The sequence below is a fragment of the Aotus nancymaae genome, unplaced genomic scaffold (assembly GCF_030222135.1).
Source record: "Aotus nancymaae isolate 86718 unplaced genomic scaffold, 86718_ANA_hifiasm-v0.15.2.pri h1tg000033l, whole genome shotgun sequence".
Lineage (NCBI taxonomy): Eukaryota > Metazoa > Chordata > Mammalia > Primates > Aotidae > Aotus > Aotus nancymaae.
The window spans coordinates 45563399-45579566 of record NW_026988447.1 but is presented as its reverse complement, the minus strand read 5'-3'; the positions used below and the strand labels follow the sequence as shown (position 1 = coordinate 45579566).

The window sequence follows — 16168 nt, the reverse complement described above, 5'->3', positions numbered from 1 at the left end:
TCTACTTGGGGGGGTGGGGGCAGCTAAGTTTTCCTTGCCATCGTTCTTCCTAGCAAACAATATATTCTATCATACAGTCAACATTTCTCAACAACTTGACATTTCTCAACGTGACACTGTATAAATTTCTTCAGACAATGCATTTACTCTGTATAATGTACTCTTATATTTTCTACTCTGTGTTACTTCATATGTTTAAAAAAAAAGTTTTGACCCACTAAATTAATTACAGAACTCACTGATGGGCAGCAATCTACAGTTTGAAAAACAATGACATAAAAACACTGATGGGGAGGTAAATTAGCTTTCTGTCTTTGATGACATTTCTTCAAAGTACTTTACTAGGTGTATTAGAAAACGTTCATCAAATAAACTTGAGTTTCTGTGGCTGCAAGATTATAAAAACATAAATAACCACCTCTCAATTATCCATACCACTTGTGGTGAGAAACAATGCATATATTGAAAACCTAATTTATATTTGACTTTAGATGAAGATTTTATATTGAGTAGACCCACTCTTAGGAAGCCTTCCCTTAGGGATTCCAGCACCAACTACCCAACCCGTCTCCCTCTCTTTCTTCACTGCTGTCTCTATCATACAAACAGTACTTTCTTAAAATTGTACTTACAATTTTATTTTTATTCACTAACCACATTTCCTAGAGAGATTCTAACTTCAACATAAGCCTCTTCTATCTCAATGGGCTTCAAATCTGCTTGGGCAGCACACCTATGAAAGGGAAGTTTGGGGCACACACCACATACATATGTAATTCTTTTTCTTTTAGTGGAATTATATGAAATCGCCAATATTTGACCACTTTTGACCTACAAAATAAAAGTTTTTCATATGATTCATCAAAAACGAAGTATATACATGTGCTTTAGTAAATTAAACACCTAAGAGAAGGTTCAAAATGAATGACAGGAAGGAAACCCAACTCTTCTTGACAACTTCAAAAATTTCAGGCTGACTTCTTGATATCATTGGTTTTACTTTTTGTAATAAACCTGCTGAAGATCTCATACTAGCAGACAGGAAAACTGTCAGCTCATCTAATTTCTTGTTGTTAATTTGTGCCTACGTTATTGATGTTACCTTTGATCTGTGATTTCTTTGCAAGAACTTTCCTAGAATTCTTCACTTCTATCTCAAGAGTCACCACCTCAAACACTTACAAGTTAGGCAGTAAGGCAGCACACCAGATATCCAACAATAAGCATGTATATGATACATTAGAGAGTAGCCAGGAGGTAAGGTGGAAAGGACATGCCACCTAAAAACTTTTTCCACTCCAACTGAATGTTGCTATATCACCATGTGGATCCAATGTTGCCGGATATATACAATATTTTTAAATACGCTGATAACTCATATTTGTGTGTGAAATCACTGATTTTTCATATTGGCAATGAATTCCAAGAATTTGACACTTTGTGCAGGTCAAATAAAATGTGACTTCAAGACACACTGACATCAAACTGAGTCAAACTCACTTCTCAGACTGATCCAATGTCCAGCCCATAATGGAGCTTCTTTGTTGTTATTCAAACTGTTTCTGAATAAAGCAGATAATTAATCCATTCAATCTGCTGCTCACTGGACTAGACAGTAACTTTTAATAAACAAAAACTGTATGATTGCAAAAATGTGGGCCATTTTCTCTCATTTTGCTGAATGTTATTAGTAAGAAGTTGAAGACAAGATTCACTGCAGATGTCTCTTTGAGAATTGTGGGAAAAAGCACTATCTTCTAGGCCTCAGTTTCCTTATCTACAAAACTTAGGGATTTGGATTAGTTGATTCTAAATTCCTTCCAGATTTTAAATTCCAATAGAAAGAGCTTCCACTGACCAAACTTAGAACATTTGAGACTCAAAGGCGACAAGAGTATAACTGATTGAAACACATTAACACATTCTGAAGTCCATACTGACTGCCAGTGAGAGAAAGAAAAAGGAAATTGTTTCTAAAACCCTCATTTGCTATCATTAGAGGATAATAAGTTATTAAAATTAATAAAGAAAAGGAATGAAGCATTTTGTCCTGCCTTTTCAATAGTAACCATAGTTCAGGATAACCAGACAGCAGAAATTGATGATGAAAAGCTCTTCTTTACAGGGGAATATTTGAGTTAGCAAATCACCATTTTGAAATCCCTAATAATATTACTGATTTGAAAAGAATTCTCCATGGATGCTAAAACCATTAGGCAAAAGGTTGAAGGTGAAAAAACAATCCATATAGTAGTATCAGCTCACAGACTACTTGCTAAGAACAGAGGGGAAACAGTATGTTTACAATAGAAAAATTACCTTAACCCAATAGTGGCATCAGTAACAGTGGGGAGCCAGACACATGATATGGCCCCTACTATTATGCAGTACAAATAAACCAGCATCACTCCATAATGTATTTTTTGCCAGAAATATTACATATAACTTCCAGACAGCATGAATTATAGAAGATAGAGAAACAAGTTAAATAAAGCCCTGGGAATGTAATCAGATAAATCCAGATGTGAGATACTCTACAACTAGCCTGATCTCTTCAGAGAATCACTGTTATTAAAAACGGGGAGGGAGGGATTAAACAGATATTTCATAGACATAACTAAATGTAATGTGTAGTCTTTGATCAGATCCTGGTTCAAAAATAAATAGCTATAAGAACATTTTAGAGGCAATTGTGGAGTAATTTAAATATGGGCTAGCATTAGAAGACATTAGGAAATTACTGTTATTTTTGTTGGATTTGCTAAAATGGCTATTTGGGAGAATGTCCTTATGCTAAAGTATTGAGTGAATTGTCACAATGTCTGTAATTTACTTTGAAATAGGTCAGAAATAAAAAATATACATATAGATTAAATAAATATATTAAAGTAAATAGATCTGCACTGGAGTCATTTATATTTGAAATAATGATTTTTTTTCACAGAAGGAGACTGAAGTCCTCACTTAGAACATAATTATGTTTCAATGTTAAACTACTGTGCATGTCTGTACCTTTGCAATACAAGTAGGCCTTCAATAATGTATTAAATGTGTTTCTTGAAAATTCAATGTGAAAAATATCCCATCTTCCTTCCCTACCGTAGGAAGTCTGAGGCAGACTAGTTGCTACCCTATATCCCTTCTCCTTAGTACTAGAACACTGATCTTGTTAAGGGTACTAATGTATCCAGGTAAAATACTATGTTTATCTTGAAGAGAGGGGAGGAAACAACCTGCAATCAGAAATCATTGTATGGAACTATCACACAATTTTTTTTTTTCTTTCTAAGACAGTTTCATTCTTGTTGCCCAGGCTGGAGTGCAATGGTGCAATCTCAGCTCACCACAACCTCTACCTCCTGGGTTCAAGTGATTCTCCTGTCTCAGCCCCCTGAGTAGCTGGGATTATAGGTGCCCACTACTATGCCCAGCTAATTTTTGGTATTTTTAGTAGAGATAAGGTTTCACCATGTTGGCCAGGCTGGTCTCGAACTCCTGACCTTAGGTGATACACTGGCCTCGGCCTCCCGAAGTGCTGGGATTACAGGTGTGAGCCACTGCACCTGGCCCATACAAGTTCTTAAATGAAGCTGAGTCAACTAAAAAGTATACCCAATCCTCTTTCTCCCCACCTGCAAAATGAGCATGATAGCTGGGGCTGAAAAGCCATCTTGAGTCCACGAGCATTGCAAAACTTCTGCCCTGACGTTTTGAGCCACTGAACTAATGGCAACAAACATCCTGTTCCATCTGCCAACTTCCTGTTAGAGGGATAACAAAAACTCCAAGTTCAATTACTGTGGTTGTCTCTCTTACTCCAATTGATATAGCAGAGGTCAGGGGAAGGAAACTCAGTGGTGCCCACAATAAAACAAAATTCTTCTTTATGAAATGCATCACTTGCAAAATAATACAAAATGAAAATGCAGAGCACTTGTGGGACAAAAAGGATTGTGGATATATGGTTACCTGAATGCAGCACCTTTCCCTTTCACCCTCAAACCTAAGTTACTTTCTTCTTTTAAGCAAAACAACTACTACTAGCATCTGTGGGCAAATGGGTGCAACTGAAGCCTTAGGATCTGGAAGACAACTGGTGTGAGGTGTTCTCTCCAGTGGGCTTAGTAATAAAGTAGAGGACAGCAGAGTGACCAGGGAAAAAGGACTGAAAACCAGGGAATCCCAAAAAATAATTTGAAAGTCAGAGATGGAGGGGGCTCAATCTTTCCTGCTCTTGATGCCCAGGAAAGTACAAGAGACCAGAAAACTGACAGGGAACTGACAGCCTATCTGCCAGCATGGTCCCACTGAAAAGAGACCCATTTGTCTTCTACCACCTGCAGGACTGACACCACAGAGGACTATTCAATAATCAGTCTTGAGCTCCATGGGTCAACCAAGGGAAATAGCCCATACAAAGGAGCCCAGCTGCCAGAGAGAGGAATATAAGGCAGAAAAATGAGGCCCAGGCTCTGTGTTCTGTAGCAGACAGAATACCTCAACTAAAGGGAATACTTGAATTACCAAAGGAGATTCAAATACAGCACTCAAAACAACAACAACAACAAAAAGCCTTTTAAGAGTTAAAATACATAACATTTTTATTTTCTTATTGTACCTATCTGTATTTTTCATTTTTATGAATGTATGTGTTATTTTGTGGTTAGGAAAAAAGATATTAAAAATAATAAAAATTAAATACTTTTAATGATTAAAAAAAATCCATTAACTTACCAATTGAATATCTTCAGAGAATGAATTGAAATAAAGAGACAAGAATCAAATTCAAAAAATTATCTCAACTGAAAACTATGGACAGATAAAAATACGATATTTAGAAATCTCACATTTAAAAAAACATAACTACAGAGTACTTTTTTAATGGGATGAGAAGTATATTAGTCTATACCCACACTGCTATAAAGAACTTTCCTGAGACTGGGTACTTTATAAGGGAAAGAGGTTTAATTGACTCACAGTTCTGCATTGCTAGAGAGGCCTCAGGAAACCTAGAATCATGATGGAAGGCAAAGAAGAAGCAGACACCTTCACAGGGCTGCAGGACCTAGTGAATGCAAGTGGGGGAAATGCTGGACACTTATAAAACCATCAGATCTCGTGAGAACTCACTATTGTGAGAACTCACTATCACGAGAACAGCATGGGGTAAACTGCCCCATGATCCAATTACCTCCACCTGGTCCTGCCCTTGACACATGGGGATTATAATTCAAGGTGAGATTTGGGTGGGGACACAGAGTCAAACCATATCAAGAGGCATTTATTTTTTGAAAGACAGGGTGTCACTCTTACCCCAGCTGGAGTGCAGCAGTGTGATCACTGCAGCCTCCATGTCCTGGACTAAAGCAATCCTCCTATCCCTACCTCAGACTCCCAATAGCTAGGACTACAGGCATATGCCACCATGCCTAGCAACACTTTTTTTTTCATAGAGACAGGGTTTCACTATGTTGCCCAGGCTGGTCTCGAACTTCTGAACTCAACCAATCCTCCCATTCAGCCTCCCAAAGTGCTAGGATTACAGCTCCCAAAGAGCTACTGTACACAGTAAGAGGCAATAATTAATAAGAATTAATAATTTTCTAGGCTAAAGATAAACCTGTTTCTGTAAATTAAATGACCTCACTCATTCCCAATCTAGAATGATGATGACGAAGGAGTCTAGGCAGGTTCTAGTAAACTCCCTGATCTTGACTCTTACTAACTCTTACTAGCATCCAGGCAGAAATAAAAGGTAACCTATAAAGTATAAGAAAATTAGACTGGCATCAAACACCTCCAGCTGGAACCTACAAAATAGTACAAAAACATCTACAGACTACAAAGAAAAGATACAACGTGAGAATCACCAAGTCAAGAGATCCTTTATAGTCAGGTGAAAAGAGACTACTTAACATATACAGACCCAGAGAAAACATTAACCACATGATCTAGTTAGAAAAAGTACCATAAATAAAAGTCTCTAACCAAATGAACCAGGAAAAAAAGAACAGAAAATGGAAGAAGAAGGCAGATACCTGGTGTATATGCACACATGATTAACAATAAACTAGGTACATGGAATATACGAGCTAAATAACTCTTGAAACCACAAGAGTATACTTTAAAAGATTCTAGTAAGTAACCTACCATTCATCAAAACTTAGAGGAATTGCTGGGAAGGGAGACAGGAAGATAAAGTATTCCAAAAATTGCATGGGGGAGAGAGACCAGAAGGACAGAGAAGAGGGAAGTAACAGGAAAATGGAATGCCTTGTGGAAAAAACGGTGTGTTTTTGTGGCAGAAACAGTTGCACCCTAGCTATCAGTTAATAAAATTACGTACATCTGATTGCGAAGGAGAGAAAGAATAAATAAATTATTAAAGAAAAAGAAGAGAAGAACAAAGTAATAAGAGACGAGAAAGGAAAAATCAGTGTCCTAACCAAAAAAAAGAAAAAGAAAAAATAAGTTACAATATAAAACAATGAGAATGAAGATGGCAAAAATAAATAAAATCAATTATATCAGTCATTATACTAAATGTGAAGGAGCAAAATTCTCCCACTAAATGAGGCTATAATACTGTATTATAAACTATAATCTAGCTATATATGATTACAAAAAGATAAAATGACTAAAAATAGACTAACATGAGTGGACAAAGAGATACAAATAAAAGCCAAAAAAAAAAAAAAAAAAAAGAGCAATAGTGTCAATCTCAGACAAGTTGAAATTAATGGGTGAATGTAGTAAACAGGATAAAGGACATTATGTGATGATAAAAACTATATTTATGAATACAACACAGTAGTGAGAAACAAAACAATATTAGAAATGCAATAAGAACTGCAGTGGGAGATTTTGAAGTATCTCTTTCAAAACCAGAGAGATTTGTTACATAATTTTTTTAAAAAAGAATATAGAGAAACTGTCATTTAATTTTAAATTTTTATCTAAAAGTTCAGTTTCAATATTCTACGTACATAGAATGGGAGAAAATATCTTCAAACTCTGCATCCAATGAAGGGCCAATATGCAGAATCCACAGAACTGAAACATTATCAGCATCAATCAAAAAGTGGGCAAATGACATAGACAATTCTCAAAAGAAGATATACAAATGGCCAACAAACATGAAAAAATGCTCAATATCACTAATCATGAGGGAAATGCAAATTAAAATCACAATGGTATACACCATATCCCAGCCAGAATGGCCATTATTAAAAAGTCACACACAAAAAATAGATGTTGGCATGGATGTGGTTTTAAAAAAGGAATGCTTATACACTGTTGGTGGGAATGCAAATCAGTACAACCTCTATGGAAACCAGTATGGAGTTGTCTAATAGAACAAAAGGCAGATCTGCCATTTGATCAAGCAACCCCACTACTGGGGTATCTACCCTAAGGAAGAGTCATTGTATCAAAAAGACACCTGCACATGTACGTTTATCACAGTGTAATTGACAATTATAAAGATATGGAATCAACCTAAGTGCCCATCAACCTCTAAGTGGATAAAAGAAAATGTGGTATATATATACAATGGAATACTACTCAGCCATAAAAAAATAACAAAATAGTGTCTTTGACAGCAGCTTGGATCGAGCTGGAGGCCATTATTCTAAGTGAAGTAAAGCAGAAATGAAAAACCAAATACCACATGTTCTTACTTAGAACTGGGAGCTAAGCTGTGGGTACACAAAGGCATACAGAGTGGTATAATGAACACTGGACATTCAGAAGAAGGACTGGGAGGAGTTGAGAGATAATAAACTCCATATTGGATATAATATACACTACTTAGTGAGGGGTACACCAAAATCCCAGAGTTCACCAGTATACAATTCATCCTTGTAACCAAAAACCACTTGTATCCCTAATGCTATGGAAATAAAAAATACATAAATAAAAATAAATAAAAGTTCAGTTTCCACCAAGAGGTTATAAAGAGTATCAGTACTATCCTAACAATGAGAATGATAAACTGCAAAACTCATAACTTTTCTTAAGGAGAGCACTAGCTTACCTGTGGCCAGTGCCTTCTTCCATCCATCATCCAAACAAGAAATCAACTAACATTTTAACAACTTGCTAAAGGAGGAATGTGAGACAGCATGAAGGTATAGAACTACAACAAGCCCCAGACCCAAGGGATGTGACAGGCACGCTGACATTCTTTTCCAAGGACTTCCCAAGTGAGAGAGGTTGGGGAACAGATGGGAGAACAAAGAGAGACTTCCTCAGTGGTGCTGGCATGCAAGAGAGGAACAGCAGCTGCTGCAAAGAATGTCATGACAGTGTACACCTCCTGTCCTGATCTTTTTCTCATATCAGAGGAAAGGTTTAGCTACTGCAAGAAAAGCAGCAAACTACATCATCCCCAGGCTGTCCCCTGTAAAGATCCACCACTGCTGGGATAAGGGCAGGAAACAGTACAGGCTCAAGCAATTAGACCACAACAATCAAGGGACTCCTACCACTGGGGAAGGGACAAGAAATGTTCATCCACAAAAGACCAACCACTGACATAAGGCAAAACATTAGCTCTTCCGGCGAAGAGGAGCAGGCATATTGAGAAAGCCCAACTCCCAGGGCCCAGGCACAGGAAGCTTACATAAGAGGGAGAATGGACAAAGACTGTCCATTCTCCCACATCCCTGACCATCAGCCCACCAAGCACCAAAAAATAACACAGTGAAGTCCACCGTGGGGAGAAGAACAAGAGCATGGCAGAAGGGCAGATAAATGCTGAGAAAATTCATTGCCAGCAAACGAGTGACATAAGAAATGTTAAATGATGTGCTTCAGCTTTCAAATATGATACCAGACAGAACTTAGTTCAAAATAAATAAATAGCCCAGGTACAGTGGTTCACACCTGTAATTCCAGCACTTTGGGAGGCCAAGGCGGGCAAATCACTTGAGGTTAGGAGTTCAAGCCCATCCTGGCCAACATGGTAAAACCCTGTCTACTAAAAATATAAAAATTATCTGGCTATGGTGGTGGGAGCCTATAATCTACTCAGGAGGCTGAGGCAGAAGAATAGCTTGAACCCAGGAGGCAAAGGTTGCAGTGAGCTGAGATTGTGCCATTGCACTTTAGGCTGGGTGACAGAGCAAGACTGTCTCAAAAATAAATAATAGCTAAATGTAATGGTAAAAAGTAAAGGTACATAACAAAGACAATTTGTCTTAGCTGTACTTGCTCTAAAAGATCACTGATGACCTAAAGAAAAAAGTAAAAATACTGTAAGTTGTGTAACATGTAATATAAAATGTGTGACGTTTTAAAGAATGGGAAGGAGGAACTGCATTACACAGTTGTATCTCACTGACACTTTGACATATCCCTTTGTTGTCTAATAGACATCTCAAAAACAACAGGCCTTAAACTGAACACCTGATCTGCCCTCTTCAAATCTGCTCTACCCGTAATCTTCTCCATCTCAGTTGTTGGCTGACAATCCAATCCTTCCAATTCCTCAGGCTAAAATCCTTGGAAATCATCCTGAATCCTTCCCATTCTTTCACACTTTACATCCAATCCTATCAGCATGTTCTATTACCTCTACCTTTAAAAATACACTACCGGCTGGGCGATAATCCCAGTACTTTGGGAGACGAAGGCAGGCGGATCACGAGGTTAGGAGTTCGAGACCTGCCTGAACAACATGGTGAAACCCTGTCCCTACTAAAAATACAAAAATTAGCTGGGTGTGGTGGCATGTGCCTGTAATCCCAGCTACTTAGGAGGCTGAGGGAGGAGAATTGCTTGAACCCAGGAGGCGGAGGTTGCAGTGAGCCGAGATCGTGCCACTGCACTCCAGCCCAGGTGACAGAGCAAGACTCCATCTTAAAAAAAAACAAAAAACAAAAAAACACTACCAAAGTAGCCACCATCTTGGTCTAAATGGCCATCACCTCTCACACAGATTACTGCAGTAGAATGCTAACTCTCCCAGTTTACACACTTGCCCTGTGGCAAACTGTTCTCAACAGAACAACCAGAGTCATGCTTGATAAACTTATGTCACTCCTTTGCTCAAAACTCTGCCTTCTCATTTCACTCAAAGTAAAAGTCTTTGCAGTGGCCGAAAGGGCCCTGAGCAGTCGTTCTTCCCCTAACACTCATCTCTTCACGAGCTCTCTGACCTCCTCCTCAACTAATTGCTCATTCCAGCCACACTGACCTCCTCGTTCTTGGAATGCAACAGGCAAATTCTCGTCTCAGGCCCTTTACTGTAGCTGCCCCTTCTGCATACCATGTTCTTCCTGTAGATATAGCTTTGGCTAATTTCCTACCATCCTTCAAATAATTGCCCAAACCTCTCCTGTTTAGTAAGGATTAGCTGATCCATCTAACATTCGTAACATCCCACACACCCCCCCACATACCTTTTCTGCCAAGTCAACCGTACCTAGCTCTTTTTCTTTTTTCTATAAGGCTAATCACATTTAACATAGTATAAAAGTTATCTGATAGGTCTGTTACTTTGTGTTTCCCCTCACTGGAATGCAACCTCCACGAGAGCCAGAATAACCATTTTCTTATTGTACCCCAAAGTGAAAAGTACAGGTCTTGGGATATAGAGTGATAAAGATTTGTTAAATGAAGGTGTAAAGCAAGACCTGAATAAATAAAAATTATGGCACATCCACAGCATAGATTATATTCAGACATTAAAAATAACAGAGCCAAGGCAGATAACTTAAAGGGATTTTCACAAGATATCACTGAATGAAAAATGTGAGATGATGAAGCGAGTTTACTCTTATTTTTGTAAACTCATGTTTTTTTTTTTTTAAGTGTTGCATGTGTTTGTGTAGTTGTGAATACAGCATTTTATATGGAGAAAAAAACTTTTTTTAAGGAAAAGGGTATATAGAATGACCTGAGTTCAAATTTTCATTAACCCACTTATGACTGATATAACCCTCCTCAACATCAGCTCCCTCATCCATAAAACAGGGATACTAACAGCCCCCTTGCAGGCTTACTGCAAGACTTAACTGTGTAAAAGCCTCTAGTGACTTGTCTCTGTCACTCACTCTTCTGCAACTAGTAACTAGAACAGTGCCTAAAAACTGTCATAGCTTAATAAATACTTGTTGAATTAATTAATTACTTGTAGCTGCTATTATCACACACAAAAACCAAAATATAGTTTTGGAGAAAATATTAGAGTAGTTACATAATTTAGAAAATTTTTAACAACACCAGGAAATACAAAGAGCTGCCTTGAGTCACTGTGGAGAAGTGTGAATGTGTGAACGCAGGGAAGAGATAGTATACATGGCAGGCTTCATGATTACTTTTCCCCTGATTATGTTTCCAGATTAGTTATCATCAGCCACCAGGAAACGTAAGCAAACATTCACTGGCAGATTTTTAGCCCTAGGCTACAAATCCATGTTTCTTCAGACAAGTCACCTTCTACACTGATCAACATAACACCTTATCCCACAAAGTCTGGTCTTCCTTTATTAACATTTATGCATGGTGATTTTTCCTCTATGGGCTTTTTTACTTTTCTGTTTCGGTTTTTTTTTATTTCTTTGATATATATTTTTTGTAACTTTGTACAATCTGACTTTTGCTTAAAATCTTATTGTATTTTTACAAACTCACCTTTAATCCTTTACTTCAGGGTTTTTGTTTTTTTGTTTTTTTGTTTTTTTTGAGATGGAGTTTCACTCTGTCATCCAGGCTGGAGTGTGATGGCACAATCTCGGCTCACTGCAGTCTCCCCCTCCCGGGTTCAAGAGATTCTCCTGCCTCAGCCTCCTGAGTAGCTGGGATTACAGGGGCACACAACCATGCCCGGCTAATTTTTGTATTTTTAGTAGAGAAAAGGTTTCACCATGTTGGTCACGCTGGTCTCAAACTCCTGACCTGGTGGTCTGCCTACCTCGGCCTCCCAAAGTGCTGGGATTACAGGCATGAGCCACCACACCTGTAGTTTTTTTTTTTTTTTTTTTTTTAACTTAAGATTTTACCTGACCAAATGACTTTAGTACAAATCCCTCAGTGACAGTCAAGGTGTGTGCCTTGGTTTGGAAAGGAAGGAGTTGGAATTGTGGAAGGCATACGTATCTGAGAGGCAACTATGAGCTACAAGACTCCCTGCCAAGTGGCTATCCCACAGGCAGGGAAGCATGCCTCTGACCAAAGCCCAGAGACAGGCACTTTGAAGGAGGAAGAGCTTTATACTGAACAGGTTGGCTCTCTGCAATTCTCTTCCCAGATACTCTCCTGGCTGACTGAGCTTCTTCAGCTCTCTGCTCACATGTAATTTCCTCTGAGAAGTCTTCCCTGTTGGCCCACCTAAAGTAGACCCACCCCTCATTTACTCTCTAATACCTCATCTTGTTTATTTCCTGCATTTATGTTAACACATACCTCAATCATTTTCGTCATCATCCATTTTCTACTTGTTTACTGCCTATCTTCCCACGTAAGAAAGCAAGCTCCTTGCAGAAAAAGACCTTGTCTGTCTCGCTCACCTGTGTATCCCCAGGGCCTAGTACAGTACCTGCCACATATGAATGATTAAATGACTGAAAGTCAGAGAAGGAAAAGGAAAACCTATGGCCAAAATATCTAAAAGGAAAGAAAGCTGAGAGTAGTGTATTTCCACCTTAATCTTTTCCTGAAAATCACATAATCTGAGAGCTTGAGTATGTGATTTTAATCTGCAAACCTTTCCACTTTGCAGCTTCAGGCATAATGTCAAAAACACCACCCACTGGTGGTTAATCATACAAGCAAGCTAGGAAAAAAATAGTCATGAAACAAAAAATGTAATGTAGTAAGGTGTTTGCTTAACTTTAAATTTTTATTGGATGCATACTTAATTTATGAGCTTTGAGTAACTAATATTAACTTTAATCTGCATAATACTTTGCAACCTAAAATGCCGCATTTTGACTGAAGCATTCAGCTGGGCTCCCGAGAAAACACAGCAAGCACTTAGACAGGGTCTGGCACATAGCATGCAAAAAGTGTCAATTATGTTTTCTTATTCTGATTATTAGCAAATCACAATGTGTAAAAGTGTGAATGAACTCAGGTCTCCTTTTTCTACTCAAAAGCTTGCTGATTCTTTTCCTTTTCTTGAGTTGTTACTGTACAGATTTTTATACTGGAAAAAAAAAATTAGAGGCAACAGACCAGCAAAAAAAGATAATTGCCACGGAAAAATCTAGTAAGACTAAGGTAAAGCCAGAGAATTAGGTGAGTCTGCTGCAAAGACACCACCACTGTAGGAAGCACTGCACAACAAGGGCTAGGACTACAGAAGGATTAAGGGGTCCCACCAGCAAGAAAATCCCATCTCAACCTGGCGAATGTAATGGGGGTGGGGAGTAAGATTCCCCAACCTCAATCTGGATTCGATTATCTGAATTTGAAATCAACAGATGGCTTGAATTGCAATTACTTTTTAAAACAGTAGTGTTATACAAGCATATGTGTTATAAAAGTGTAGCAAAATATCTGTAATTTCCAACACATGTATCAAAAGTGGTATCTTCCAAAATTTGTTTAGAATAAAGAGCATGAAATCTTTTAAGTAAGGTCTTTAATGTAGCAGCTGATAAATCTCTCTTCTCAGATCCCTTGATTTATGGCCAGAGTTAGGCCTAGTACAAGGTAACTTAGAAAATACCTAAGAATTGAGGGACTGTTTGCCTTCCACAAACAGGTAAGGGATGCACTGATATTCAGCTGAAGCCTCACAATTCAGCTAAAGTCTGCTATTTGGCTTTAGCTTTGTCTTTGTCCTCAGATTTTGGAAGGAAAAGGAACCGAAGCTTGCTTTAAGGTTATTTCTGACATCAACAAACCTGTCCACGACCTTGTGACTGAATTATCTTGGGATCATAACTAAATGTCAATAATAGTTTGGATTTATTGCAAACATCTGCATATTCACTTTGAAAGAGAGGCAAGCATTCTAAATGTGATCTAGATGAAAATCTCTATGTGTTTTATATATTAAAGTTAAACTGGCCAGAAAAAGATAAGTATCTATTTATCACTGCAATAGTAAAGTGATACAATAACATATGATGATTTTGGAAGCTGTTCATTGCATGCCCCAAAGTAAAATACTTGCAAGTAATCAAATACATGAAAAAATAAGCTGAAATTAATAAAAATCTTAAAAGAAAGTAGGTTGGCCAGCTGTTTCTAAAAACCTATATGGTAATATGAGGCAAACAACAAGGATTATGTAATAATTCTAATCTTTGTAGAGTTGTTTTGGTACAGTACTATTCATAACATTAAATAAAATGATTTTTAACTGTGTTTAATTTTTTAAGTAATTACATTTAAGCCAGAAACCTTTAAGGAAGGTCTGTTTGAGAATTTTTCACATTTTAAAAGAATGAATTAAAAGCAGAATTTTAACTCTATACAGAAGTCATTTGGTGATAGTTGTATTTGGCTTTCAAAGAATGTTGATTTAACATTTGGCCATTGAGCGACTATTCAATATCCCTCTAATTCAGATAAAGTATTTATTACTGTTTTTAATATTTGAACATTCTTCCCAACTTCCATTTGAAAAAATAAATAAGTGGTTCATTTTTTCCAATTTTGCCCTGAAGGATGACTGGAGATCATGTTGTCAAGCCCCTTTTGGAGATTAGTAGCACTTTCTACTCACTCTTCACCAGCTCTTTAGGTCAGAGGCTAAGGGGAGGGGATTATATGCAGATGAAAAGCACCCTAGTGTCTCGGAGTGCATCCTCTGAACCTCTTGTTAACATACCTGAACAAGCCTGTTCTTGCCCAAACCTCCATCTTATAAAGCAACAACTAAGAAAGGGGGACGAGGGAGTCTAGGACGACTCTAACAAGTTATATTATAAAACCAAATCCAAAGAGCTGGACTGTTCCTGTGGCCTCTCTTCCTAGGCCTTTGCTTTCAACATCCAACGCTTCCAGGCCCTTCCTGTATGAACTGAGCAATGTGCTCCCTCTCATCACATGCAACTTCCTGGATGGAGAGATCGAACCGATGTTGGAGACAAATCCAAAAAAAAAGCAGAGAAAAAAGGTACAGAGATTCAAAGATCATCTGGTTGACACCTCCCTGAAGGCACATATAACACATTTCAGAAGCAGGGAAGGAAATCCTGGGTGTATGAATGAGATTTTTACGGTCTGTATGGAGCGGCGCTATGGGCTGCTCCAGCCATCCACGCATGGAAAGTTAGGAGTTTCTAGCCACATTAATTCACCCTAAAGGGGAAGAGGCGGCGGCGGCGGCGCTGCGTGCGCGCGGGGGAAGACACCCGCCCACGCATGCCTTCGCCAACGCAAAGACGCAGCTCACACCCTTAACCGAGGAAGAGGGAGGCTCCCGCCGCGCTCACTTCCTGCGGGTGAGAGGAAAGACATCTTGCAGCTAGGAGGTCGGTCGCAGTTCCGCCCCTGGACCGGTCGGCAGCGAAGCGCGCACTGCCGCCACCTACGTGGCGCAGCCTGCTCGGGTGGCGCGGCGAGCAAAGTCCGCCCCCGCCGCGCCCCGCGGTCCCCGGCCTTCCCGCGGAAGCCTGGTTCGGCCCCGGCGAGGGGCCACTGGGGTGAGGCCAGCCGCGCCCCGGGCCCTGCGGCGGGGCGACTGCAGAAGGCGCAGGGCGCGCGAGGTGCAGGGGCGCGCAGGCCGCCGCGGGGTCACCCACCTTTCTCACTCTGCGGGCGGTGTAGAGCCCCATCCCGTCCTGAACCCGGGAAGACTTCAGGGAGAACCTGTCCGGCACGTACATGCCCAGCATTTTCCTAGCCGCGGCGGCCGCCGCCTGGCTCAACACCGGCGATCTGCGCCCGGCAGGCGACACATAGAAATTTGGGGTGCCAGGGTAGAGGGTAGAAGCCGGCAGGGAAGGAGGAAATGGAGTTTTCCTCCCAGAATCCCCACCTCCCTGCCGATTCCAGGATCCCCCGCGGCTCAGCCCCTCCTCGTCCCGGGTCGGGCTCGGCCCGGATCCGTAGCTATCATTTCTGTCGCGGGGGCGCTGGGGGCGCGGGCCTGGGCGCCGCGGGCGCCGGGACGCCGCTCGCTGATTGGCCCGAAGTTGGCGGCTCGGACCCGCGCCCGGGCGCGAAGCCCGGAGCAGGGCTGACCCCGGAGCCTCAAACCCGGAGGCTC

At 39.9% G+C, this 16168-nt stretch overlaps 1 protein-coding gene and 1 long non-coding RNA gene across 7 annotated transcripts in view; one reads left to right on the top strand and one right to left on the bottom strand.

Annotated features, from left to right (window-relative positions):
* PRDM5 (PR/SET domain 5) overlaps window positions 1–16168 on the bottom strand; it is a 221256-nt gene that overhangs the window by 204898 nt on the left and 190 nt on the right. For 5 of the 6 annotated variants that reach the window (XM_012473046.2, XM_064383912.1, XM_012473047.2 and 2 more), the window contains exon 1: window positions 15702–15945. The exons of the other annotated variant lie outside the window; for it this stretch is intronic. In XM_012473046.2, coding sequence (XP_012328469.2) covers window positions 15702–15794 — 93 coding nt within the window. In that variant the 5' untranslated portion in view covers window positions 15795–15945. Of the gene's footprint in view, window positions 1–15701; window positions 15946–16168 lie in introns of those variants that run through there. 6 annotated transcript variants of the gene reach the window in all.
* The window catches only part of LOC135277795 (uncharacterized), an 80298-nt gene continuing 79500 nt past the window's right edge, over window positions 15371–16168 (top strand). Inside the window, exon 1 of the long non-coding RNA XR_010345387.1 lies at window positions 15371–15431. This is a non-coding gene — a long non-coding RNA (uncharacterized LOC135277795). The remainder of the gene's footprint in view (window positions 15432–16168) is intronic.